At 42.8% G+C, this 27,123-nt stretch overlaps 3 protein-coding genes across 7 annotated transcripts; 1 reads left to right on the forward strand and 2 right to left on the reverse strand.

Annotated features, from left to right (window-relative positions):
- Positions 1 to 1,326: 1,326 nt before the first annotated feature.
- On the reverse strand, positions 1,327 to 20,709 carry cdca8 (cell division cycle associated 8). Of its 3 annotated transcripts, XM_014141963.2 has the most exons (11): positions 20,601 to 20,709; positions 20,248 to 20,342; positions 20,016 to 20,144; positions 13,434 to 13,471; positions 10,353 to 10,428; positions 9,616 to 9,713; positions 9,365 to 9,441; positions 9,161 to 9,256; positions 8,819 to 8,948; positions 8,472 to 8,558; positions 1,327 to 2,847 (listed from the first exon to the last, which is right to left on the reverse strand). In XM_014141963.2, exons 2-11 carry the CDS (start codon positions 20,333 to 20,335, stop codon positions 2,812 to 2,814), a joined length of 855 nt encoding a protein of 284 aa, XP_013997438.1. In that variant the 5' UTR covers positions 20,336 to 20,342; positions 20,601 to 20,709; the 3' UTR covers positions 1,327 to 2,811. The 3 variants fall into 3 exon arrangements, with proteins under 3 accessions (XP_013997438.1, XP_045550588.1, XP_013997439.1); XM_045694632.1 differs by having other exon boundaries at positions 20,248 to 20,703; XM_014141964.2 differs by having other exon boundaries at positions 9,640 to 9,713; positions 20,248 to 20,702.
- A 78-nt stretch (positions 20,710 to 20,787) lies between these two features.
- airim (AFG2 interacting ribosome maturation factor) lies at positions 20,788 to 23,924 on the forward strand. Of its 3 annotated transcripts, none has more exons than XM_045693643.1 (4): positions 20,788 to 21,308; positions 21,409 to 21,588; positions 21,808 to 21,926; positions 22,189 to 22,247. In XM_045693643.1, the coding sequence occupies exons 1-4, from the start codon at positions 21,040 to 21,042 to the stop codon at positions 22,230 to 22,232; spliced, it is 612 nt and encodes a 203-aa protein (XP_045549599.1). In that variant the 5' UTR covers positions 20,788 to 21,039; the 3' UTR covers positions 22,233 to 22,247. The 3 variants fall into 3 exon arrangements, with proteins under 3 accessions (XP_045549599.1, XP_045549600.1, NP_001139978.1); NM_001146506.1 differs by lacking the exon at positions 22,189 to 22,247 and adding an exon at positions 23,518 to 23,924 and having other exon boundaries at positions 20,835 to 21,308; XM_045693644.1 differs by lacking the exon at positions 22,189 to 22,247 and having other exon boundaries at positions 21,409 to 21,650; positions 21,808 to 21,932.
- A 378-nt stretch (positions 23,925 to 24,302) lies between these two features.
- On the reverse strand, positions 24,303 to 26,468 carry LOC106570172 (claudin-9-like). The gene has a single exon (XM_014142212.2). The coding sequence runs from the start codon at positions 25,520 to 25,522 to the stop codon at positions 24,824 to 24,826; it is 699 nt and encodes a 232-aa protein (XP_013997687.1). The 5' UTR covers positions 25,523 to 26,468; the 3' UTR covers positions 24,303 to 24,823.
- Between the last annotated feature and the right edge of the window lie 655 nt (positions 26,469 to 27,123).

The raw sequence follows: 27,123 nt of genomic DNA on the forward strand, positions 1-27,123 counted from the left end.
AGGGAAGTGACCAAGAACCCGGTGGTCACTGACAGAGCTCCAGAGTTCCTCTGTGGAGATGGGAGAACCTTCATGAAGGACAACCATCTCTGCAGCACTCCACCAATCAGGCCTTTATGGTAGAGTGGCCAGATGGAAGCCACTCCTCAGTAAAAGGCACATGACAGCCCGCTTGGAGTTTGCCAAAAGGCACCTAACGACTGACCATGAGAAACAAGATTCTCTGGTCTGATGAAACCAAGATTCAACTCTTTGGCCTGAATGCCAAGCGTCACGTCTGGAGAAAACCTGTTACTATCCCTACGGTGAAGCATGGCAGTGGCAGCATCATGCTATGGGGATGTTTTTCAGCGGCAGGGACTGGGAGACTAGTCAGGATCGATGGCAAAGATGAACGGATGAACAATGATTCATTTAATATTGACTTTCAGTGTCCCTGTGTATAATTTCCATGACAAGATGAATGGAGCAAAATACAGAGAGATCGTTGATGAAAACCTGCTCCAGAGCGCTCAGGACCTCAGACAGGGGCGAAGGTTCACCTTCCAACAGGACAACAACCCTAAGCACACAGCCAAGACAACCCTGGAGTGGCTTTGGGAGAAGTCTCTGAATGTTCTTGAGTGGCCCAGCCAGAGCCCGGATTTGATCCCGATCAATCATCTCTGGAGAGACCTGAAAATAGCTGTGCAGTAAATCTCCCCCATCCAACCTGACAGAGCTTGAGAGAATCTGCAGAGAAGAATGAGAGAAACTCCCCAAATACAAGTGTGCCGAGCTTGTAGCGTCATACCCAAGAAGACTCGAGGCTGTAATAGCTGCTAAAGGTCCTTCAAAAAAAGTAACGTTTTTCATTTTTATACATTTGTAAAGAATTCTAAAAGCCTGTTTTTGCTTGTCATTATGGGGTATTGTGTGTAGATCGATTTTAATCAATTTTAGAATAAGGCTGTAACGTAACAAACTGTGGAAAAAGTCAAAGGGCAATGTACTGAAGTACTTACTAAAGTAAAACTTAGCAATAAGGCCTGAGGGGGTGTGGTATATGGCCAACATACCAGGCTATGGGCTGTTCTTCAGCGTGACGCCACACAGAGTGCCTGGATACAGCCCTTAGCTGTGGTATATTGGAAATATACCAAACACCCGAGGTGCTTTATTGCTACTATAAACTGGTTACCAATGTAATTAGAGCAGTAAAAATAAATGTTTTGCCATACCCATGGTATAAGGTCTGATATACCACAGCTTTCAGCCAATCAGCATTCAGGGCTCTAACCACCCAGTTTATAATTAACATACAAGAAATCCAAACACTAACAAAGGGGTGTTGCAATATGTTTAATTGTAGTTCCAAATGCCAGTTACAGGGAATGTGGTTTTAGTTAAGACATTTATCATGAACCATCTTGCAACTGAGCCTAAAACATACCGACGACGCAATTTAGATTGCTATTGTGTGACGTTTCGTCAGTTACTGCTTTGACATTGACTAGGCTATTAGTCTCTTTTTTCTCAAGAGGATATATTTTGGGATTGTCACTCATCTACAGTTCAAATTCCATTGCCTTGTATTGTAGCAATTATATACCACACCTATCTGAAATGGGTATCAGTGACACAAATTGAATTCCAGCGGAGTCTTTATGAATAATGCTCCCTCCAGAAATGAAAATGAGCAGGCTGTCTCACAGAATCAATGCAGGCAAACAGTAATGTCTAGTTGTCTCTGACTACAGCATATTATGGCAACAAGAGAACATGAAAAAGACACTTGTATTTCTGTACTTTATTACTAGTACGACCACAGAGCTTCATGTAGGCCTAGATCTGAAAGCCGACAGAGCCACAACCCCCTCCCCCAACCAGCAGTCCCAACTTCCATCACAAATTAAGACATTCCCCAGAAAGAGATGACATTTAAGGAAAATAACTGACCAAAACAGCATATTTACTTAAACAGAGAATTGTCCAAATTCTACAAAATAATCTAAAATACATGGACCTTAGTTACATCACACATTGAACTGGCACAACCACTATAGTGCAGACAAAGCTGTATTGATGAGACAGGTCAATAGATATAACATTGACAATAACAGGCTCCCAAATGAGTTTCAAACATGTTATGCTAGATTATGAGGGGAAGAGTGTAGTTAGGGTTTATTCATTTTGGTCAAATGTACAACCTATAAAATCGCTATGATGGAAGACTAGGACATTCCCTTACTGGATGCTTTGAGCATCCCTGAAGAAGTGTCTCAAATAAAGTCATGTCTGACATTGATTCTTAAATCTAAGACTTAAACAAAAATAATGCAAAGAAACACCATGATGCAGATTGACAGATAAACATAACTATGTATTAAAAATATAAGAAATATACAGACAGTAGTTTTAAAAAACATTTTAAAAAATGTGAAGGTAGAATCTTGTACAAAAAAAAATGCTGGGACTTCACAACCTGGCCTTGGCCGGGAGTCCCGTAGGGCAGCTCACAATTGGCCCAGCGTCGTCCTGGTTAGGGGAGGGTTTAGCCGGGAGGGCTTTACTTGGCTCATCATGCTCTAGCGACTCCTTGTGCTGGGCCGGGCGCCTGCAGGCCCGCCTCGGTCGTTAGTTGAACAGTGTTTCGTCCGACACATTGGTGCAGCTGGCTTCCTGGTTAAGTGGGCAGGTGTTAAGAAGCGCGGGTCATGTTTTGGAGGACGAACGACTTGACCTTCGCCTCTCCCGAGACCGTTGGGGAGTTGCAGCGATGAGACAAGATCGAAATTGGGGAGAAAAATGCTAGGACTGAAGGTGCAGAGGTCACTCGGATGTTCCACACAGTGTTGTAAGACGGTTCTGTGGAGAGTAAAGTATGATTGATGTAACAGCTACTTTTTTCAGTTTTTACAACGAAAACCCATTTCAAACCAGCTACTCTTTTCAGTTTTTACAAAGAAAACCCATTTCAAACCAGCTAAATAGACATGGCTAATGTTAGGCAATCATACATAGATATAAAGTGCTGTGAAAAAGTATTTGCCCTCTTTTCTGATTCTCTATTTTTGCATATTGTTTACTGAATGTTAACAGATCTTCAACAAATATCAAATATTAGGTTAAAGGAACCTGAGCTTACAAAAAAAAAGTAAACTTATTAAACTTCAGATCAGTGTGATATTCTCCTGCAGAATTCATGGTTCCTTCTATTAAGGCAAATTGTCCAGGTCCTGAAGCAGCAAAGCGTCGCCAAACCATCACACTACCACCACGCTTGACTGTTGGTATGAGGTTCTTATTGTGAAATGCAGTGTTTGGTTTTCGCCAAACATAAAATGGGACCCATCTCATCCAAAAAGTTGACTCAAGATAACCAAAACACACCTGGATGATCAAGACTTTTGGAAGAATGTTGTATAGACAGAAGGGTCCCATTATGCATGGCAAAAACCAAACACTGCATTCAAAACATATATGGGCTGCGTGGTGCGACTATAAGCTATTGATGATTAGAGAAAGTAGCAAAAGAAGCTTGCGCTCTGGTCCTTGCCTCAGGCTGCACAGCTATTCTCTCATCAAGTGATCAGACTTCTCCATTTAATCTTGTCTTTAATATGTCAAATTAGTTTTGATTTAGAATGGCCCGTTAATCAAATGAGCAAGGGAAGAAAACAGACGTCATCCGCGCTCGAATAGTGAATGGAGGCAGCGCGCTTTCCCGCCGGTCTGTTTTTCAATGATGCCGGATAGACTACTTCGGTTTTATAGAGGAGTTGTGCTTAATAGAAGCAGCTGAGAAATAACACTTTCACTCCACAACAACAACAACCACTGTTTGACGAGCACGATTTCGCTACGCAACAGGTGATATTCCGCCCAACCCTGTTCCTGCAGCTACAGAGCTTCATTTGTGAAACCTGTTCGGGAACATCGATAGTAACATGTTTTCACAACGGAACCCATTTCACTAAACTGTTGACACCCCATCTGCACGCTTGATAAAGGAATGAAGGAGAGAAAGGAGGACGATGGAAAAGCATGGTGAGATATTCTTTAGTTATAAAGGTAATGTGTCAGCATATTATGAAAATATAAAAAGAAATCCCTATTATTTATTCAAAATCAAATTCACTACAATTGTAGGCTAACTGTAATCCGCCCTGCACAATCAATGAACCGACAGCATAGACTATTGCTATACATTCTCTACCAGACTCATGGATAGACATTTTGGAGCGTGGCGTAAGGTAATCAGTCCATCCAGTATATACTAATACATTCCACACTCAAAAGGCCAATCCTCAAATTTGTTTCATTTTGGAAGCTAGACCAATTATGTGCCAAAGATTAGAGGTCGACCGATTAGGGCAGATTTCAAGTTTTCATAACAAATCGTTATTTTTGGCCACCTATTTGCAGATTTAAAAAAAATATCTATATATATTTTTTTTTAACTAGGCAAGTCAGTTAAGAACACATTCTTATTTTCAATGACGGCCTAGGAACGTTGGGTTAACGGCCTTGTTCTGGGGCAGAACGACAGATTTTTACCTTGTCAGCTCGGGGATTCAATCTTGCAACCTTACGGTTAACTAGTCCAACGCTCTAACCACCTGCTTTACATTGCACTCCACGAGGAGCCTGCCTGTTACGCGAATGCAGTAAGAAGCCAAGGTAAGTTGCTAGCTAGCATTAAACTTATCTTATAAAAAAACAATCAATCATAATCACTAGTTAACTACACATGGTTGATGATATTACTAGTTTATCTAGCCTGTCCTGCGTTGCATATAATCGATGCGGTGCGCATTCGCGAAAAAGGACTGTCGTTGCTCCAACGTGTACTTAACCATAAACAATGTCTTTCTTAAAATCAATACACAAGTATATATTTTTAAACCTGCATGTTTAGTTAATATTGCCTGCTAACATGAATTTCTTTTAACTAGGGAAAATGTGTCACCTCTGCAACAGAGTCAAGGTATATGCAGCAGTTTGGGCCGCCTGGCTCGTTGCGAACTGTGTGAATACTATTTCTTCCTAACAAAGACAGCCAACTTCGCCAAACGGGGGATGATTTAACAAAAGCGCATTTGCAAAAAAAGCACAATCGTTGCACGACTGTACCTAACCATAAACATCAATGCCTTTCTTAAAATCAATACACAGAAGTATATATTTTTAAACCTGCATATTTAGCTAAAAGAAATCCAGGTTAGCAGGCAATATTAACCAGGTGAAATTGTGTCAGTTCTCTTGCGTTCATTGCACGCAGAGTCAGGGTATATGCAACAGTTTGGGCCGCCTGGCTCGTTGCGAACTAATTTGCCAGAATTTTACGTAATTATGACATAACATTGAAAGTTGTGCAATGTAACAGGAAGATTTAGACTTAGGGATGCCACCCGTTAGATAAAATACGGAACGGTTCCGTATTTCACCCAAAAAAAAATAAACGTTTTGTTTGAGATGATAGTTTCCAGATTCGACCATGTGAATGACCTAAGGCTCGTATTTCTGTGTGTTTATTATATTATAATTAAGTCTATGATTTGATGGAGCAGTCTGACTAGGCAGTGGTAGGCACCAGCAGGCTCGTAAGCATTCATTCAAACAGCACTTTCGTGCGTTTTGCCAGCAGCCCTTCGCAATTCTTCAAGCATTGCTCTGTTTATGACTTCAAGCCTATCAACTCCCAAGATTAGGCTGGTGTAACCGATGTGAAATGGCTAGCTAGTTAGTCGGGTGCGCGCTAATAGCGTTTCAAACGTCACTTGCTCTGAGACTTGGAATAGTTGTTCCCCTTGCTCTGCATGGGTAACGCTGCTTCGAGGGTGGCTGTTGTCAATGTGTTCCTGGTTCGAGCCCAGGTAGGAGCGAGGAGAGGGACGGAAGCTATACTGTTTCACTGGCAATACTAAAGTGCCTATAAGAACATCCAATAGTCAAAAGGTATATGAAATGCAAATCGTATAGAGAGAAATAGTCCTATAATAACTACAACCTAAAAAACTTCTTACCTGGGAATATTGAAGACTAATGTAAAAAGGAACCACCAGCTTTCATATGTTCTCATGTTCTAAGCAAGGAACTTAAACGTTAGCTTTTTTACATGGCACATATTGCACTTTTACTTTCTTCTCCAACACTTTGTTTTTGCATTACTTAAACCAAATTGAACATGTTTCATTATTAACTTGAGGCTAAATTGATAGTATTTACGTATTATACACTGCGCAAAAAAAATAAAGGGAACACTTAAACAACACAATGTAACTCCAAGTCAATCACACTTCTGTGAAAGCAAACTGTCCACTTAGGAAGCAACACTGATTGACAATACATTTCACATGCTGTTGTGCAAATGGAATAGACAACAGGTGGAAATTATAGGCAATTAGCAAGACACCCCCAATAAAGGAGTGGTTCTGCAGGTGGTGACCACAGACCACTTCTCAGTTCCTATGCTTCCTGGCTGATGTTTTGGTCACTTGAATGCTGGCGGTGCTTTCACTCCAGTGGTAGCATGAGACGGAGTCTACAACCCACACAAGTGGCTCAGGTAGTGCAGCTCATCCAGGATGGCAAATCAATGCGAGCTGTGGCAAGAAGGTTTGCTGTGTCTGTCAGCGTAGTGTCCAGAGCATGGAGGCGCTACCAGGAGACAGGCCAGTACATCAGGAGACGTGGAGGAGGCCGTAGGAGGGCAACAACCCAGCAGCAGGACCGCTACCTCCGCCTTTGTGCAAGGAGGAGCAGGAGGAGCACTGCCAGAGCCCTGCAAAATGACCTCCAGCAGGCCACAAATGTGCATGTGTCTGCTCAAACGGTCAGAAACAGACTCCATGAGGGTGGTATGAGGGCCCGACGTCCACAGGTGGGGGTTGTGCTTACAGCCCAACACCGTGCAGGACGTTTGGCATTTGCCAGAGATCACCAAGATTGGCAAATTCTCCACTGGTGCCCTGTGCTCTTCAAAGATGAAAGCAGGTTCACACTGAGCACATGTGACAGACGTGACAGTCTGGAGATGCCGTGGAGAACGTTCTGCTGCCTGCAACATCCTCCAGCATGACCGGTTTGGCGGTGGGTCAGTCATGGTGTGGGGTGGCATTTCTTTGGGGGGGGGGGTAGCCTGACTGCCATTAGGTACCGAGATGAAATCCTAAGACCCCTTGTGGGACCATATGCTGGTGCGGTTGGCCCTGGGTTCCTCCTAATGCAAGACAATGCTAGACCTCATGTGGCTGGAGTGTGTCAGCAGTTCCTGCAAGAGGAAGGCATTGATGCTATGGACTGGCCCGCCCGTTCCCCAGACCTGAATCCAATTGAGCACATCTGTGACATCATGTCTCGCTCCATCCACCAACGCCACAGTGCACCACAGACTGTCCAGGAGTTGGCGGATGCTTTAGTCCAGGTCTGGGAGGAGATCCCTCAGGAGACCATCCGCCACCTCATCAGGAGCATGCCCAGGCGTTGTAGGGAGGTCATACAGGCACGTGGAGGCCAGACACTACTGAGCCTCATTTTGACTTGTTTTAAGGACATTACATCAAAGTTGGATCAGCCTGTAGTGTGGTTTTCCACTTTAATTTTGAGTGTGACTCCAAATCCAGACCTCCATGGGTTGATAAATTGGATTTCCATTGATTATTTTTGTGTGATTTTGTTGTCAGCACATTCAACTATGTAAAGAAAAAAGTATTTAATAAGATTATTTCATTCATTCAGATCTAGGGTGTGTTATTTTAGTGTTCCTTTATTTTTTTGAGCAGTGTATTAAGTTAAAATAAGTGTTCATTCAGTATTGTTGTAATTGTCATTATTACAAATAAATGTAAAAAAAAAATTTTTAAAAATTGTCCCATTAATCGGTATCAGCTTTTTTTGGTCCTCCAATAAATCGGTATCGGCGTTGAAAAATCATAATCGGTCGACCTCTACCAAAGACATCTTAAATCAGTTTTGTTTCATGTTTGTTTTTCTGCCATGGATAATATGTATGGTATGTATTGTATAAAAGCACAATTGTCATTTTTATTCTGAGTTTTCGGGCCTGGGCTCATAAACCTATGCATAAACTCTGGTTGTTTTGACTGAATCATCACCTTAGAAAGCGTTGTCCATTTCCTTGTCCATTTCCACAAACAACCATGTTTTACAGTTTCAACCTGCTGTTGAACTTCTTTCTCCAAATTGATCATCACAGTGAGGTGAGTTTTAAAAGCATGATACTGTTTTGATAAGCGTTTGATGGGATTTCGATTTCATTTGCATTGATGCCAGAGCAGTTAGAGGGACAACACAGCCCTGAGTACCAGGCCATTAACGACCCGATGTTCATTAGGGTACTTACCAACACATGTCCTGAGTGCATAAGAGGATATTACCGTGACTCAGTCACGTACAATTTAACTGCTTTCATGACTGCCGGTGTGGCGGTAATACGGTGACCGCGACAGCCCTAGTGAAGACCATACCTGTAGCAGACGAATGCTCCTTACGGCCGTCTCATCCAGCTGTCCCAGATCCACAGTGTCCATCTGACTGGCCAGCAGCTGAATGCTCTGGAACCAAAAACTCACTAGATGAGCAGATTAACTTTATCGACACACAGGAAATGTGTCCATTTCACTGCACCTATCCGGTGTGTGACAATAAAACAATAATAAATCAGGTTGACACATTTTACACACAGATGCACAAGTAACATGAACACGCAAACAGCCAGAGCGGTTAGTGAGGGTATTTATCCAAGTCCGATGGTCACACATACTGTTCAGAAAGGATCAGTCTAAAACTGGAAGGCTGATGGCAGCCTGCTTACCGCTCCGTTCCCCACAGGGACATTGATGACGATATCATTACCGCCTTCTGAGATGGGGGAGCCGTTGACCGAGATGCTGTACACCCTCTCCTTGTGGCGCGGTATCCTCGTCGCTGGGGTCTTGGGAAGCCTGGGGTATATGACAACAAGTGAAGCAGTGTCCACTAGCACAGTGGTACCCAATGTTGCTTTGGGGGCCTTTGTGTCCCACCTGGAAAATGTAACTAGGGGAAAGACCATTCTCTAACCACAAACCAGCTTTAGGAAACACTCGTTATGGACAAGCCGCAGCAAACCAGACTCATCTTAAAAACTTCAGAACGTCACCCACTGCCACTTTACCAGGAGTCGAAGCGTGGTGTGATGAGAGGGGTAGGGCCCATCAGGGAGCTGTCCAGCATGTTCCTAGAAGGAGTGACCAGTGGCTTCCTACTGGTCCTGAACACAAGTGTCAAATTAATATCAGAAAGTTATTTGCGTACATCCATAACACACACCAACACATACAAAAATATTAGCAGATTTCGGCTGAGGAAAGGGTCTTACTTTTTGATGGAGGTGTTCTGCTTGCTGACTGACAGTGCTTCGGCCCTCTTTGACAGAGGTTTCCTAGTTGATTTACCCTGAGAAATGGACCATGAGGCAACAGTGCAAGTTTGAGTTAAACATGGTGCGGTACTAATAATGATATGGGCTATTGCTATAATTTGGAATAAAATGTAAAAGCCTAAAGAAAGGAGGCTTTTGAGGACTACATTAAGTCTTCTGAAACTAAACACACGATAAGTCTCACTAACCTTGCCAATGAATACAGCACTAACCTTCTTCCCTCTGGCCATAATAGTGTTCTCCTCATCCTCTGAACTTGTCCTGGCTTCACCGCTTTTCGACATTGCTGCAGAGGGGAGCAGAGTAAGTTTAACATCCAGTGGGATCCCTTTCTGTTGCATTTTACCCCCTTTTTCTCCCCAAGGCGAAGGTCGAGTCATGCGTCCTCCGAAACATGACCCACCTAACCACACTTCTTAACACCCGCCCACTTAACCCGAAAGCCAGCCGCACCAATGTGTCAAAGGAAACCCCGTTTAACTGACGACCTAACTCGGGCGAAGCTGAGCCAATTGTGCGCCGCCCTATGGGACTCCCGGTCACAGCCGGTTGTGATACAGCCTGGGATCGAACCCGGGTCTGTAGTGACGCCTCAAGCACCGCAATTTCTTTTTATTTAACCTTTATTTACCTAGGAAAGTCAGTTAAGAAATTATTATTTTACAATGACGGTCTAACCCGCCAAACCCTCCCTTAACCTGGACGACACAGGGCCAATTGTTGCGCCGCCCTATGGGACTCCCAATCACGGCCGGTTGTGATACAGCCCGGGATCGAACCAGGGTCTGTAGTGACACCTCTAGCACTGAGATGCAGTGCCTTTGACCGCTTAGCCACTCGGGAGGCCATCCAGTGGGATTCTAAAGGAGTCACAGACACATAATAACCCATAAGAACTGGTATGCAGTATAGCAAAGAGGCTTACCTTTTTTAGCAGTCTTGGGGGGAATAGTATGGACTTCAGCCATGATGCTCTCGACTTGTGCAGCCTCCTCTACTTTCTGGAAGTAGACAAATAGAGTGAACAGAGACTGTGTGTGGGTGGCACTTGATGTGTCAAAACCATGGCCAGACTTAACTGACACAGTTTATGAAATATTCCATTTTAATTTATATTGAACAAAAATATAAAACATGTAAAGTTTTTCACATGTTTCATGAGCTGAAATAAAATACATTTTCCATACGCACGAAAGGCTTCTCGAATTTTGTACACGAATGTTTACATCTGTTAGTGAGCATTTCTACTTGCCAAGATAATCCATCCACCTGATAGGTATGGCATATCAAGAAGCTGATTAACCAGCATGATCATTACACAGGTGCACCTTGTGCTGGGGACAATAAAAAGCCACTAAAACGTGCAGTTGTGTACAGACGTCTCAAGTTGAGGAAGTGTGCAATTGGCATGCTGACAGCAGGAATGTCCACCAGAGCTGTTGACAGATAATTTAATGTTAATTTCTCTACCATAAGCCGCCTCCAACATTGTTTTAAATAATTTAGCAATACGGCCAACCGGCCTCACAACCGCAGACCATGAGTAACCACGCTAGCCCAGGACCTCCACATCCGGCTTCTTCACCTGCGGATTAAACTCTGGGTTTACAAATCCAAAAGATTTTCTGCAAAACTGTCAGAAACAGTCTCAGGGAAGCTCATCTGCATGCTCGTCGTCCACACCAGGGTTTTGACCTGACTGCAGTTCGGCAACATAAACAACTTCAGTGGGCAAATGCTCACCTTCGATGGCCACTGGCACGCTGGAGAAGTGTGCTCTTTACGGATTAATTCCGGTTTCAACTGTACCGGGAAAATGGCTGATGTCAATGTTGTGAACAAAGTGCCCCATGCAATCGGTGGGGTTATGGTATGGGCAGGCGTAAGCTACGGACAACAAACACAATTGCATTTTATCGATGGCAATTTGAATGCACAGAGATATGACGAGATCCTGGGGCCCATTGTCGTCCCAATTCTTCCATGGCCTGCATACTCAGACATGTCACACATTGAGCACGTTTGGGATGCTCTGGATCAACATGTATGACAGCGTGTTCCAGTTCCCGACAATATTCATTAACTTCGCACAGCCATTGAAGAGGTGTAAGACAACATTCCACAATGAACAGCTTGATTAACTATACGCAAAGGAGATGTCTTGCTGCATGAGGTAAAATGGTGGTCACACTAGATACTGACTGGTTTTCTGATCCACGCCCTTGTTAGCAGTCTATCAGGAGATTAAGAGTTGACTCCCGTGGTGGTTTGTGCTCAGCACGCTCTTTTCCCTGGATCAACACACAGTTGATGAGTTTTTGCTTGTTGTTCAAGACCAATTCATCCGGGTGACGGCACCAAGTGTTAGCAGTTGATGTTACTCTTCAATAACAGACCAATGCAAATCAGGGGGAGAAGGACAAATCAAATCAGATGTTGTGCTGAGAAGTAGATGCTCATTCTCCCCTGTCCTCAGTGATTCTCTCCACAGAACAAAGGGACAGGATGTAGTTTTATAACCCAACCCTAGCCTGTGGTTGACCAATTAGAATTCCTTGCAATAAAACTGGGCCAATGGCCAAATAACAAGTATCCTGTTTCAGGCTCAATGCCTAGACAAATTCATCCCATGTCTCTGACCCGTTAATCATTAATTCCCTATTACAGAAAAAACACTATTTCCACTGATACCGTTAGTACCAGAGGTGGGACCAAGTCATTGTTTTACAAGTAAGTTTCAAGTCTTAGCACTCAAGTCAAGACAGGCAAGTCCGAGTCAAGTCTCAAGTCAAGACCGTCAAGAATCGAATCAAGTCAAGTCTCAAGTCCTAAACAAGTCAATGTGCTGTGCTCTTCACCAAATGTATTACAATTTCATATTTTTAACAAGAGTAATAGTATATTACATTTACGCAAATCATGAATACATTTCCAAATAAACGTTATATTTCCACAGAAATACATGGGTAGCCATGAGAAAGACCCCCCCCCCCAATAGTGATCGACTATCGCAATCGCCCAACCTTAACACACACACACACACTCTCTCGCTCTCTCTGTGTGTGGTTACAGTAGGCTAAAGTATGTCAATGGCTTTAGGAACAGCAGTAACATCAGGCAGGATTTAGGCTACCAACTGCCTAGCCAGTTGTAGCTCAATCTTGGGTGCAATGATCACGTTCCCGCACTGACTGACTGTGTGGCGGCTCATTGATTTAACTTTACGTTAGCCTACATGCTACACTAGCAAAGTTATATATAGCTGTCGGCTAGATTAGCCACGATTTACCGTTCTTTGTGCAGCTTCAAATGTCGAACAAAGTTGGAAATTGTTGCACCTCTGTCTAATTTTCTTCCCGCATGTTTTGCAAGTTGCAATCCATTTTTTTTGTTGATACACCGTCGTCTTTATATCCGAAAATAATAATTTAGGGTATCATCTTTCCAAGGGATCCATCTGAATTCACCCGCCGATGTTCCTCTGCACTGTCACGCACAACTTTTTCTCAGCTTGCACAATTTGATTGGCTGCTGTCCGATTCAAACTGTAATCTGTTAAATGAAGAGTTGATGCACTGCACACTTTTTTCAATAGCATCATTTTTAATATTTGGGCTTGGGGAGAGTATCAAGTCAGGTCGAGTCATAAGGCTCAAGTCCAAGTTAAGTCAAGTCAAGAGTCATTGGTGTTAAAGTCAGTCGAGTTGCAGGTCATCATATTTGTGACTCCAGTCCAAGTCATGTGACTCGAGTCCACACCTCTGGTTAGTACCCTCTTGACCGTTAGAAAATAATACACAACGCAGAGTACTAAATATTCTTACACCCCTACCTTTTTTTTAAGGTATCTGTGACCAACAGATGCATATTTGTATTCCCAGTCATGTGAACTCTATTGATAAAGGCCTAATTAATTTCTCAATTGACTGATTTCCTTATATGAACTGTAACTCAGTAAAATCTTCAATTGTTAAGTTTATATTTTTGTTCAGTGTAGAAAACTCACCTTGGCATCCTCCACTGGTGACTTTGGTTTCTCTGACCCTGAGGGGATAAAAGGAGACGTGTACGTTTGTCAGATAAAACATACGCTACGTGACCAAAAGTATGTGGACACATACTCAAACATCTCATTCCAAAATCATGAGCCTTAATATGGAGTTGGTCTCCCCTTTGCTGCAATAACAGCCTCCACTCTTCTGGCAAGGCTTTCCACTAGATGTTGGAACATTGCTGCTGGAACTTGCTTCCATTCAGCCATGAGAATTAGTGAGGTCGGGCGATAAGGCCCAACATTTTATCCCAAAGGTGTTTGATGTGGTTGAGGTCAGGGCTCTGCGCAGGCCAGTCAAGATCTTCCACACCAGTCTCAACAAACCATTTCTGTATGCACCTCACTTTGTATACAGGGGCATTGTCATGCTGAAACAGAAAAGCACCTTCCCCAAACTTGCCACAAAGTTGGAAGGACAGAATCATGTAGAATGTCATTGTATGCTGTAGCGTTAAGATTTCCCTTCACTGGAACTAAGGGACCTAGCCCAAACCATTAAAAAACAGCCCCAGACCAATATTCCTCCACCAAACTTTACAGTTGGCACTATGCATTCAGGCAGGTAGCATTCTCCTGGCATCTGCCAAACCCAGATTCGTCCATCGGACTGCCAGATTCTGAAGCGTGATTCATCACTCCAGAGAACGCGGTTCCACTACTCCAGAGTTAAATGGCGGCGAGCTTTACACCACTCCAGCCAACGCTTGGCGTTGCGCATGGTGATCTTAGGCTTATGTGTGGCTGCTCGGCCATGGAAACCCATTCCATGAAGCTCCCGACGAACAGTTTTTGTGCGGACGTCGCTTCCAGAGGCAGTTTGGAACTCGGTAGTAAGTTTTGCAACCGAGGACAGACCATTTTTACACGCTTCAGCGGGCCCGTTCTGTGAGCTTGTGTGGCCTACCACTGCGCAGCTGAGCTGCTGTTGCTCCTAGACGTTAACTTCACAACAACACTTACAGTTGACCTGGGCAGTTTTACCAGTGTAGAATTTTGACAAACTGACTTGTTGGAAAGGTTGCATCCTATGACGCTGCCACGTTGAAAGTCACTGAGCTCTTCAGTAAGGCAATTCTTCTGCCAATGTTAGTCAATGGAGATTGCATAGCTGTGTGCTCGATTTCACTTTATTTTAAGAATGTGAGAAGTCAGAATAATAGTAGAGAATGATTTATTTCAGGTTTTATTTCTTTCATCACATTCCAAGTGGGTCAGACGTTTACATAAAGTCAATTAGTATTTGGTAGCATTGCCTTTAAATTGTTGAACTTGGGTCAAACGTTTTGGGTAGCCTTCCACAAGCTTCCCACAATAAGTTGGGTGAATTTTGGCCCACTCCTCCTGACAGAGCTGGTGTAACTGAGTCAGGTTTGTAGGCCTCCTTCCTTGCACACGCTTTTTCAGTTCCGCCCACAACTTTTCTATAGGATTAAGGTCAGAGCTTTGTGATGGCCACTCCAATACCTTGACTTTGTTGTCCTTAAGCCATTTTGCCACAACTTTGGAAGTATGCTTGGGGTCATTGTCCACTTGGAAGACCCATTCGCGACCTAGCTTTAACTTCCTGACTGATGTCTTGAGATGTTGCTTCAATATATCTACATAATTTTCATGCCTCATGATGCCATCTATTTTGTGAAGTGCACCAGTCCCTCCTGCAGCAAAGCACCCCCACAACATGGTGCTGCCACCCCCGTGCTTCATGGTTGGGATGTGATTCTTCGGCTTGCAAGCCTTCCCCTTTTTCCTCCAAACATAACGATGGTTATTATGGCCAAATAGTTATATTTTTCTTTCATCAGACCAGAGAACATTTCTCCAAAAAGAACAATCTTTGTCCCCATGTGCAGTTGCAAACCGTAGTCTGGCTTTTTTATGGCGGTTTTGGAGCAGTGGCTTCTTCCTTGCTGAGCAGCCTTTCAGGTTATGTCGATATAGGACTCGTTTTACTGTGGATATAGATACTTTTGTTCTGGTGTCCTCCAGCATCTTCACAAGATCCTTTGCTGTTGTTCTGGGATTGATTTTTTACTTTTCGCACCGAAGTACGTTCATCTCTAGGAGACAGAACGCATCTCCTTCCTGAGCGGTATCACGGCTGCGTGGTCCCATGGTGTTTATACTTCCATACTATTGTTTGTACAGATGAACGTGGTACCTTCAGGCGTTTGGAAATTGCTCCCAAGGATGAACCAGACTTGTGGAGGTCTACAAGCAAAGAGGCACTGAGTTTGAAGGTAGGCCTTGAAATACATCCACAGGTAAACCTCCAATTGACTCAAATGATGTCAATTAGCCTATCAGAAGCTTCTAAAGCCATGACATTTTCTGGACTTTTCCAAGCTGTTTAAAACCTCTTTGGGCTAGGGGGCAGTATTTTCACATCCAGATGAAAAGCGTGCCCAAAGTAAACTGCCTGTTTCTCAGGCCCAGAAGCTAGGACCGTGCATATAATTGGTAGATTTAGATAACTCTAAAGTTTCTAAAATCATGTCTGTGTATAACATAACTTATTTGGCAGGCGAAACCCCGAGGACAAACCATCCAGGAATTATTTTCTTTGAGATCACTGTTTTCAATTGGTTTTCTATGGAGGACTAGATTTATGAGGCACCAGGTTGCAGTTCCTATGGCTTCCACTAGATGTCAACAGTCTTTAGAAATTGGTTGATGTTTTTCCTTTGAGAAATTAAGAAGTAGCCCTTTCCTTTCTGTCAAGCCAAGTGTACTTTTTTTGTTTGGTGCGCGCGACCTGGAACTCGCTCCACTTTCATTTTATCCGCTATTGAACACAGTTTATTCAGTCTTAAATTTTATCGATTATTTACGTTTTAAAATACCTAAAGTTGGATTAGGAAAGTTGTTTGAAATGTTTGGACCAAGTTTACAGGTAACTTATTAGATACTTTGTAGTCATGTTGGGCGACTTGGAAACGGTAATTTTTCTGAATCAAACGCGCCAAATAAATTGACATTTTGGGGATGTAACAACGGAATTTATCGAACAAAAAGGACCATTTCTGATGTTTCTGGGACATATTGGAGTGCCAACAGAAGAAGATCTTCAAAGGTAAGGCATGAGTTATTTTGTTATTTCTGACTTTCGTGTCACACCTCCCTGGTTGAAAAATGTTTGTCATGCATTTGTATGATGGGGCGCTGTCCAGCTAATCACATGGTTTGCTTTCGCCGTAAAGCCTTTTTGAAATCTGACATGGTGGCTGGATTAACAAGAGGTTAAGCTTTATTTATATGTATTACACTTGTGATTTCATGAAAGTTAAATATTTATAGTAATTTAATTTGAATATGGCGCTCTGCCATTTCACCGGATGTTGTCAAATCGATCCCGCTAAAGGGATTTGATCCCTAAGTTGTTAAAGGCACGTCTGTAAAGAAATTGTTGGAAAAATTACTTGTCATGCACAAAGTAGATGTCCTAACCGACTTGCCAAAACTATAGTTTGTTAACAATACATTTGTGGAGTGATTGAAAAATGAGTTTATGACTCCAACCTTAATGCATGTAAACTTCCGACTTCAACTGTGTGTGCGTGCGTACGTGCACATACATACATGCATACAGAAAAACGCATGTCAGAAATGATATAAATTGATTTGCATTTTAATGAGGGAAATAAGTATTTGACCCCCTCTCAATCAGAAAGATTTCTGGCTCCCAGGTGTCTTTTATACAGGTAACGAGCTGAGATTAGGAGCACACTCTTAAAGGGAGTGCTCCTAACCGCAGCTTGTTACCTGTAAAAAAGACATGTCCACAGAAGCAATCAATCAGATTCCAAACTCCCCACCATGGCAAAGACCAAAGAGCTCTCCAAGGATGTCAGGGACAAGATTGTAGACCTACACAAGGCTGGAATGGGCTACAAGATCATCGCCAAGCAGCTTGGTGAGGTGACAACATTTGGTGCGATTATTCGCAAATGGAAGAAACACAAAATAACTGTCTATATCCCTCGGCCTGGGGCTCCATGCAAGATCTCACCTCGTGGAGTTGCAATGATCATGAGAACGGTGAGGAATCAGCCCAGAACTACACGGGAGGATCTTGTCAATGATCTCAAGGCAGCTGGGACCATAGTCACCAAGAAAACAATTGGTAACACACTACGCCGTGAAGGACTGAAATCCTGCAGCGCCCGCAAGGTCCCCCTCACTAGGACAACTGGTGAAAGTGTTGTGTTCAGATGAGACCAAAATGGAGCTCTTTGACATCAACTCAACGTGTTTGGAGGAGGAGGAATGTTGCCTATGACCCCAAGAACACCATCTCCACCGTCAAACATGGAGGTGGAAACGTTATGCTTTGGGGGTGTTTTTCTGCTAAGGGGACAGGACAACTTCACCGCATCAAAGGGACGATGGACAGGGCCATGTACCGTCAAATATTGGGTGAGAACCTCCTTCCCTCTGCCAGGGCATTGAAAATGGGTCGTGGATGGGTATTCCAGCATGACAATGACCCAAAACACACGGCCTTGGCAACAAAGGAGTGGCTCAAGAAGAAGCACATTAAGGTCCTGGAGTGGCCTAGCCAGTCTCCAGACCTTAATCCCATAGAAGATCTGTGGAGGGAGCTGAAGGTTCGAGTTGCCAAACGTCAGCCTCGAAACCTTATTGACTTGGGAGAAGATCTGCAAAGAGAAGTGGGACAAAATCCCTCCTGAGATGTGTGCAAACCTGGTGGCCAACTACAAGAAACGTCTGACCTCTGATTGCCAACAAGGGTTTTGCCACCAAATACTAAGTCATGTTTTGCAGAGGGGTCAAATACTTATTTCCCTCATTAAAATGCAAATCATTTAATAAAAAAATTTACATGCGTTTTTCTGGATTTTTTAGTTGTTATTCTGTCTCTCACTGTTCAAATAAACCTACTATTAAAATTATAGACTGATAATTTCTTTGTAAGTGGGCAAATGTACAAAATCAGCAGGGGATCAAATACTTTTCCCCCCCACTGTATACACACACAGTTGAAGTCGGAAGTTTACATACTTATGTTGTCATTAAAACTCGTTTCTGGAAAATTGGAAAATTCCAGAAAATTATGTCATGGCTCTAGAAGCTTCTGATAGGCTAATTGACATTTGAGTCAATTGGAGGTTTACCTGTGGATGTATTTCAAGGCCTACCTTCAAACTCAGTGCCTCTTTGCTTGACATCATGGAAGAATCAACAGAAATCAGCCAAGATCTCAGAAAAAAAAATTGTAGACCTCCACAAGTCTGGTTCATCCTTGGGAGCAATTTCCAAATGCCTGAAGGTACCACATTCATCTGTATAAACAATAGTACGCAAGTATAAACACCATGGGACCACGCAGCCGTCACCCCGCTCAGGAAGGAGACGTGTTCTGTCTCCTAGAGATGAACGTACTTCGGTGCAAAAAGTAAAAATCAATCCCAGAACAACAGCAACGGACCCTGTGAAGATGCTGGAGGAAACAGGTTCAAAAGTATCTATATCCACAGTAAAACGAGTCCTATATCGACATAACCTGAAAGGCCGCTCTGCAAGGAAAAAGCCACTGCTCCAAAACAGCCATAAAAAAGCCAGACTATGGTTTGCAACTGCACATGGGACAAAGATTGGACTTTTTGGAGACATGTCCTCTGGTCTGATGAAACAAAAATGTTACTATTTGGCCATAATAACCATTGTTATTTTTGGAGGAAAAAGGGGGATGCTTGCAAGCCGAAGAACACCATCCCAACCATGAAGCACGGGGGTGGCAGCACCATGTTGTGGGGGTGCTTTGCTGCAGGAGGGACTGGTGCACTTCACAAAATAGATGGCATCATGAGGCATGAAAATTATGTGGATATATTGAAGCAACATCTCAAGACATCAGTCAGGAAGTTAAAGCTTGGTCGCAAATGGGTCTTCCAAGTAGACAATGACCCCAAGCATACTTCCAAAGTTGTGGCAAAATGGCTTAAGGACAACAAAATCAAGGTATTGAAGTGGCCATCACAAAGCCCTGACCTCAATCCTATAGAAAATGTGTGGGCAGAGCTGAAAAAGCGTGTGCGAGCAAGGAGGCCTACAAACCGGACATCAGCTCTGTCAGGAGGAACGGGCCAAAATTCACCCAACTTATTGTGGGAAGGTTGTGGAAGGCTACCTGAAACGTTTGACCCAAGTTAAACTATTTAATGGCAATGCTACCAAATACTAATTGAGAGTATGTAAACTTCTGACCCACTGGGAATGTGATGAAAGAAAGAAGAGCTGAAATAAAATCACTACTATTATGCTGACATTTCACATTCTTAAAATAAAGTGGTGATCCTAACTGACCTAAGACCGGGACTTTTTACTAGGATTAAATGTCAGTTATTGTAAAAAACTGAGTTTAAATGTATTTGGCTAAGGTGTATGTAAACTTCCCGCTTCAACTGTATGTTTGTTTGTGTGTGTGTGTGTGTGTGTGTGACACACAAAAAAGTATCTCTAACCAACCTTTCCCATGTGGTTGTCATCAGGTACATGCGTTTTCATCTAACTTACCACAATGCTCAAGCCAGTTCATCTGTCTCACTGCTTTTGGCAGCTTGATCACAGCCATGTTGAAGATGTTGTCTGCATCTTTCAGGAGGCTGTTTGTCCTCTCCTTCAGCCTTTCAACTACAGTTTTCACTGAAAATAAAACTTTAGTGTAACTTCTCCAACCCCACGTTAACATTCACATAATGGCTAACAGCCAACTTGCATATAGATGCTCTTTGTCATTGGTCCATACCCTCACTGTCGAAATCTTCGAGAAAAGCCTCCAATTTGTCCAACTTGGGGTTTTTACGTTGTTTGGTCGTCCTCTTTGGTCGTCCCATTGTGACTCTACATGGGTACCAACACTAAATTGGTGCTTGGGCTAGTCAAGCAGCTAAAATGTTTCTAGTAGTAACTAATGTTAGCTAGCCCTTTTCACGAAATGTTGTTAGTTACGTTAACTATTCAGGCATCATGAGCGAGCTAACGTTACATTATTTAGCCAGATAGAAACTGCTCCGTTTCAGATTTGAAATACATAAAATGCAATGTTATTCTAAACATTGAGGTTAGCTGTTTGACATATTTAATGTCATTATAATTTACCCGGTGACGTTTTTTTTCTTTCTTTCCTAGTTAGAAACGGAATCCTGCTGCTCGCTCTCGTTCCAGCTGGCGAAATGTAAAAATGTACACGCAGACGCAGAATGTGCCGGAGATCAGCCAATAAGAATACGCTTTTACTTGACGTCTTTTTGGAACCATTTTTAACCTATCATTTCGAAGAACGTCCATGTTTAGATCACCTGACCGGAAATGTAATAAAATAACGTGAGGAGGTAAAATGTTGACTGGAAAACTTAAGTGACAGTCATTTTTGAAGGGCATCGTCCGTTTTTTTTAGATTAAGTTGAATGTTTTATTTATTTCGCTTTGTATCATATTTATTCCAGCAAATAATTTCGTTGTCGCTGTCTTTTTTCACCAGCCACATGGCTTTCGCTGTTCTGAGTTGTAAGGTGTGTTAACTTAACTAGCTAGCCAAATGTCGAAGTCTGTGTTATTTTCGGTTAACCAAACATTAAAAAAATGTTTTCAAAGCTTGGAGAACAATCAGAAAGTATGGAATTCAGTTTTGTCTGAATGCAAGCCTTTAATGGTTTCACTTGGAAACCTCGAAGAACAGTTGAGGGCGTTTCAAAAGGTCCAAATCGCCAACACCCCTCTTCACACCTTTCCTGATCTGCACCAGCGTCTTCACTTCAAGCTCATACAGGCAGTGGACATAGTTTTGGGAAAACTCACTGACAAAATGTAAGATAAATGGTAGCTCACTCCATAAGTTCTTGAAAATAGTGCAGAGAAAGCTTGAACACATTTTTGAAACCACAAATGACCCTCTTATTTCTTACAGGTGTTCTCTTCAGTCTGTGCGAGATGCTATCAGTAATCAGGTGTCCGGTGCGTTCCAGTTGTATGAGCAGAATATAGGCAGCCTTGACCTAGCTACATGCACCCAGAGATCTCCAGTCGCTCCATCCATCGCTGACATGTTGGAGTGGCTTCAGGATGCAGAGCGTTACTATCGTCAACAGTATCTTTTCCGTGTCACTGTATTACTGTACCAGTACTAGGTGTGCGCAATACATTTTCATTGTGAGTGATCTATTGCGGGCATGCCTCTCAACTGCATACTGCTGAAACGCATCAATTCACTGTGTGGCATTATACATTTTGAAATCTACCATTTGGAAAAGGTTGTCCTATTGTTGATTTGTGTGAGAAAGATAGTTTTCCTCATCTACATGTCCAGGTTTCTGAGAAGAAAGAACTTGCTGCTGACACTGAGGGCTGATGACCTCTCCCTTCTGGAAACTGCTCCCAAGAGATGGGAGTCCCTGGAAACACCCAGTGGAGAGGAGAGCATATCAGGTAAACCTATCAATGGTAAAACTATTTTCTGTATATACAGTGCTTTCAGGAAGTATTCACACATCTTGACTTTTTATACATTTTGTTGTAATACAATGTGGGATAAAAATGTATGTAATTGTAATTTTTTGTCAACAGTCTACACAAAATACTCTGTCAAAGACAAAGAAATTATAAAATAAAATAAATACTTTATCAAAAATAAAACATTAATATATCTTCATTAGATAAGTATTCAACCCCCTGTGTCAATACATTTTAGAATCACCTTTGGCAGCGATTACAGATGTGAGTCTTTCTGGGTAAGTCTCTAAGAGCTTTGCACACCTGGATTGTACAATTTTTGCACATTATTCTTTAGAAAATTCTTCAAGCTCTGTCATATTGGTTGTTGATCATTGCTGGACAGTCATTTTCAAGTCTTGCCATATATTTTCAAGCCAATTTAAGTCAAAACTGTAACTAGGCCACTCAGGAACATTCAATGTCATCTTGGTAAGTAACTCCGGTGTATATTTGGCCTTGTGTTTTAGGTTATTGTCCTACTGAAAGGGGAATTTGTGTCCCAGTGTCTGTTGGAAAACTGACTGAACAATTTTTTTATCTAGGATTTTGCCTGTGCTTAGCTCTATTTCTTTTTATCCCCCAGAAAAACTTCCTAGTCCTTGCCGATGACAAGCATATCATAACATGATGCAGCCACCACCATGCTTGAAAATATGGAGAGTGGTAGTCACTGATGTTGTATTGGATTTGCCCCAAACAACGCTTTCTATTCAGGACAAAAATATAATTTCTTTGCCACAGTTTTTGCAGTATTACTTTAGTGCCTTATTGCAAACAGGATGCATGTTTTATATTCTGTATAGGCTTCCTTCTTTTCACTCTGTCGTTTGTTAGTATTGTGGAGTAACTACAATGTTGTTGATCCATCCTCAGTTATCCCCTATCACAGCCATTAAATTCTGTAACTGTTTTAAAATCACCATTGGCCTCATGGTGAAATCCCTGAGTGGTTTCCTTCCTCTTTGGCAACTGAGTTAGGAAGGACGCCTGTATCTTTGTAGTGACTGGGTGGATCGATACACCATGCAAAGTGTAGTTAATAACTGCACCATGCTCAAAGGGATATTTAATTTCTGTTTTTTTAACCAATCTACCAATAGGTGCCCTTCTTTGCGAGGCATTGGAAAATCTCCCTGGACTTTGGTTGAATCTGAGCTTGAAATTCCCTGCACGACTGAGGGACCTTACATATTGCGCACAGAGTCCATGCAACTTATTATGTGACTAGTTTAGCACATTTTTACTTCTGAAGTTAAGGCTTGCGATCATAAAAGGGTTGAATACTTATTGGCTCAAGACATTTCAGCTTTTAATTTTTCATTCATTTGTAAAGATTTCTAAAAACAATTCCTCTTTGACATTATTGGTTGTTGAGTGACAAATCTCAATTTAATCCATTTTCAATTCAGGCTGTAACATAATGAAATGTGGAAAAAGTCTAGGGCTGTGAATACTTTCTGAAGGCACTGTAATTACCCTCACCGAATGTAATAAACTCATGTTGTTATTCTGCATACTCTTTCAGATACACTGTTTAAAGTGTCCTTTTTCATTGAGTCACAGTGAAAGAACTACAACTGCAAGACGACTACCCGGTCGATGCGATTGTCTACTTTCAGATGGTCTACAATTACAAGACTCAGTAATGGGTTGAAGAGTAAAATAACAAATTGGGTTCAGGTTGATCTTGACTTGGATGTGTCAGCCCTGATCGGTGCAGAGCACCTGACTGGACTGGATGTGAACAAAGGAGAGGACTGAACAAGGCAGAGGACAGAGCATCAGAATTGTCACAGAGTTCTGTTACTATTCTAGCTCAGGTCTTTGCTGTTGTATCACTGTTGACTTCTAAGCAAAAAAAATGTATTGTGGACAAACATTTGAAATGTCATGGAGTATAATATGAAAAATAATAAATAGAAAACTTTTGTTACACCTCTCTTGCTCCAACTGTTTTATTCAGGATGGCTACCTTCTTCTCCCATTTCCTCAGATCAAACGGTTGGACCTTGCTAACCTGAAAGATAAAATTAATTTGACAGGAACTCCAATAGCCTATAGGGGGGCCAGATTGAGCCATCATTATATTACCCAGGGTCAGTGCAACAGAAACACATTTGGAGTTGTGCACAGCTGAACATTTAGCACAGATATGAGGCCCCCACTACTCTGGGCAAACAACAAAAATATCAGTTAGTCATGAATAAACATATGTAATAACATTAAAACACCCTTGGAAAAATCTGTTTATTCTTTTACAATTTTGACTTATTCAAACTCCATTAAATAGTTGAGACAAAACCTGTGAAGTAATTTAACAGACATCTGAGAAGAATTGTGAAAGAAATCACTCCAATCTTCACAACACAAGGCACACAAAACAAGTATCTTAAAGATGTTTATGGTGATTGATGTTTCTTCCAGGCGTTCGCTGGAAGTTTTGTGAGCTGTCCGTGCACTAATACTATATATCACGGTGTAATAAATGTGTAATGTAGTCAAATACATTAGAATACAAATGAGGCAAATAATGATAGGCATAATGGAAAGTCTCAAACAATATGTAGAGATGAATATGTACAAATACATTAGAAAAATATTAGTTACAATAAATAAAAATGCATCAGGTTCACAGTAAAATAGTGACAGATTACTGCAGAGTAGAGCTTCTAATCAAATGCTTCCAATCTTCAAAACCTTCCAAGTCACAACTCCTCACCCCCCCTCACAGTCAAAAAAATGTTTCCTACACCTGCCTTCTACTTCCTCTTCTCAACCTTGCTCCTTCCCATACTCCAATTCATACAATTATATTCACATATTTTCTCTGACTACACATATTCTTTCAGGGGCACGCTGTTTGAGGTGATAGGTTTCGGAGGATCAGGTGCGAGGGGGGAGGGGCGCAAGTTAGGAAAGCTCCGGCCCATGTATCCCCGGCGGTACTCCCCTCCACCCCTCTCGATATGGGGGCAGGTGCTGCTCAGCACGGCTCCGCTGATTATCAGAATAACTGCAGATGCCCAACCCAGGTAGATTGCCTGGCCCAGCTCTCGCTTGTACATGACAGGCACGTTGGGGTTGTAGAAGTCCTGGACCACCGTGTTGGCGGTCCAGGAGACGGGCACCAGCACGCACAGGCCCGTCAGGATGAATAGCACGCCGCCGGAGAGGGCGATGCCCGCCTTGGCGCGACGGTCATCCCCAGCACACGTGGTGCACTTCATGCCGCAGCAGGACACGGTGCAGGACAGCCAGCCCAGGAAGATGGCCACACACATGAGGGCACGAGCTGCCTGGAGGTCCGGGGGCAGAGCCAGCATGGAGTCGTAGGTCTTGCACTGCATGTGGCCAGTGGTCTGGTAGATGCAGCTCATCCAGATGCCCTCCCACTTGATCTCGGAGGTGAGGATGTTGCTGCCGATGAAGGCTGACACCTTCCACTGAGGCAAGGCCGTCACCGCGATGGCCATGACCCAACCTGTCACCGCGCAGGTGAAGCTGATCAGCTGCATGCCTGTGTTGACCATGATGGCTGCTCTCGATGTCTTCTGACCACCTGAAAGTGACCTTTAAAACACTTGTCTATGTCCTCTTTCTCACTTCAAGGCCCACTCCTTTGCTACACCTGCCCTCTCTGTCTGGGCCTTTCACAATCCTGAATTTGAGTCACTCACTGTCATATCTTAAGAAGCTTGAGAAGGGAAAGTAGTTTATGTCTCTGTGTTTCTTTTCAACATCTAGTCAGATGTCTTCAACTCTGCGTTTTTCAACTTTTCCCACCTGGTGATAGTCTTCTCTTCCTCCACCACCATCCGTCACTCCTAGCTCTCTTACTTTCCCCGTCTTTCAAACTGATGAATTATTGAAGAGTCAATAGCTGTGCAGCCGCTAGTGGCAGCTCACCTATTTTCGATTGATCGAGCTTCAGAAACGGCACCATCCGGCCCAGTGGGTTTGTAGGTAGGGTATAATTGATGTCATCCACATCTGTCAGCAGCTCTGGCCCTCTAACTTCACATGAACCAAAGCGCTGAGCTGATCTAGGTGTAGACTTACCTAGATACGTCAGGCTGATAAAATCTGATACTCGATTCACGGACGTCACGTATGCTATCGCTGGAAGTAAAAAACAACTGATAGTCCTCTATGAGCAAAAAGGTCCACAGAAGATAAAACATGAACAGATGTCTTGATAAAACACAAATAGGCCTTTGTCCATTTATGTCCTTTGTCCAAGTGCATCCTAAATTAGCCTCCAAATGAACCAAAGCTTGATGGTTGATGCCAAAGTTGTTTCACCGCTAAAGCTTAGAATGTGTTATGATGGTGTCTTAAAGAACACAGCCTTGGAGAGTGAATCTGCCGCTGGCGCCTGTTGAAGTGTCTTCGTCACAATACTCACAAAGGGCTCAGAGCCTGCCGAGCCACTTCAGACTCGACGCAGGTTCAGCTTGCTGCCCTTCCCCCCCACGCATGCAAACCCAAATGGGTCAGTCCAGTCTGGGTGTTAGGGTTTAGATAGCAGGCAAGACCACTTAGTCAAACTGCCAGGTAAGTGGAATACTAGGTCCGTCCCTCCCATCTTCAGAACAACCTCAGTTTACCGTCAACCTGTGAGAGCAACACCGTGCCTGGAAAGAGAAGGGGAACTAGACAGTACAGGGGGAGGGAGAGGGGGAAGAGTGGTGCCTGTAGGTGGATCAATTAACACAAAGATAATCAAGGGGGCCTCTACAATGGGATTTAAATGCTCTGCTTTGCGCTACATGGCTAAATTAGCTTTTACAACAGTTTTTTTTGTCTGGGGGGGCTGCAGTGAAAGGGAGAAATGGCAAAAAAAGGGCGGCTAGGTGGAGTGACTGTTGTTTGAGAGCAGAATGAATCAGACTACAAAGCAGAACACCCACGTGAGAAATACAGGTCAGCTGTAAGCATTCACTCTCCATCTAAGGGATGGAGGAAAGTAGTGTTACCTAAACAAGTCTTCTTAAATTTACTCACCAAAAAATAAGTCTAGTGAGTGTAATTTTTACATTGAGATAGTTTGTTTCCTTTCATTCAAGAGAGATTGAATCAATGTCTATGGTCACAAAGCACTGGTCTTACACATCAAGGGCTGATATCCCAT

This window comes from Salmo salar, chromosome ssa14 (genome assembly GCF_905237065.1).
Source record: "Salmo salar chromosome ssa14, Ssal_v3.1, whole genome shotgun sequence".
NCBI lineage: Eukaryota > Metazoa > Chordata > Actinopteri > Salmoniformes > Salmonidae > Salmo > Salmo salar.

Bases quoted from the DNA above. Each gene is read 5' to 3' on its own strand.
- airim (XM_045693643.1), top strand. From the start codon at position 21,040: ATGTCGAAGTCTGTGTTATTTTCGGTTAACCAAACATTAAAAAAATGT. The intron at 21,309-21,408 runs GTAAGATAAATG...TATTTCTTACAG, and splicing joins GGAAAACTCACTGACAAAAT to GTGTTCTCTTCAGTCTGTGC. The intron at 21,927-22,188 runs GTAAACCTATCA...AATACATTTTAG, and splicing joins TGGAGAGGAGAGCATATCAG to AATCACCTTTGGCAGCGATT.
- cdca8 (XM_014141963.2), bottom strand. From the start codon at position 20,335: ATGGGACGACCAAAGAGGACGACCAAACAACGTAAAAACCCCAAGTTG. The intron at 8,559-8,818 runs GTAAGCAGGCTG...TTTTGGTTCCAG, and splicing joins TCCCTGTGGGGAACGGAGCG to AGCATTCAGCTGCTGGCCAG. The intron at 2,848-8,471 runs GTATGGTCTTCA...TACTCTCCACAG, and splicing joins GGAGCATTCGTCTGCTACAG to AACCGTCTTACAACACTGTG.
- LOC106570172 (XM_014142212.2), bottom strand. From the start codon at position 25,522: ATGGTCAACACAGGCATGCAGCTGATCAGCTTCACCTGCGCGGTGACA.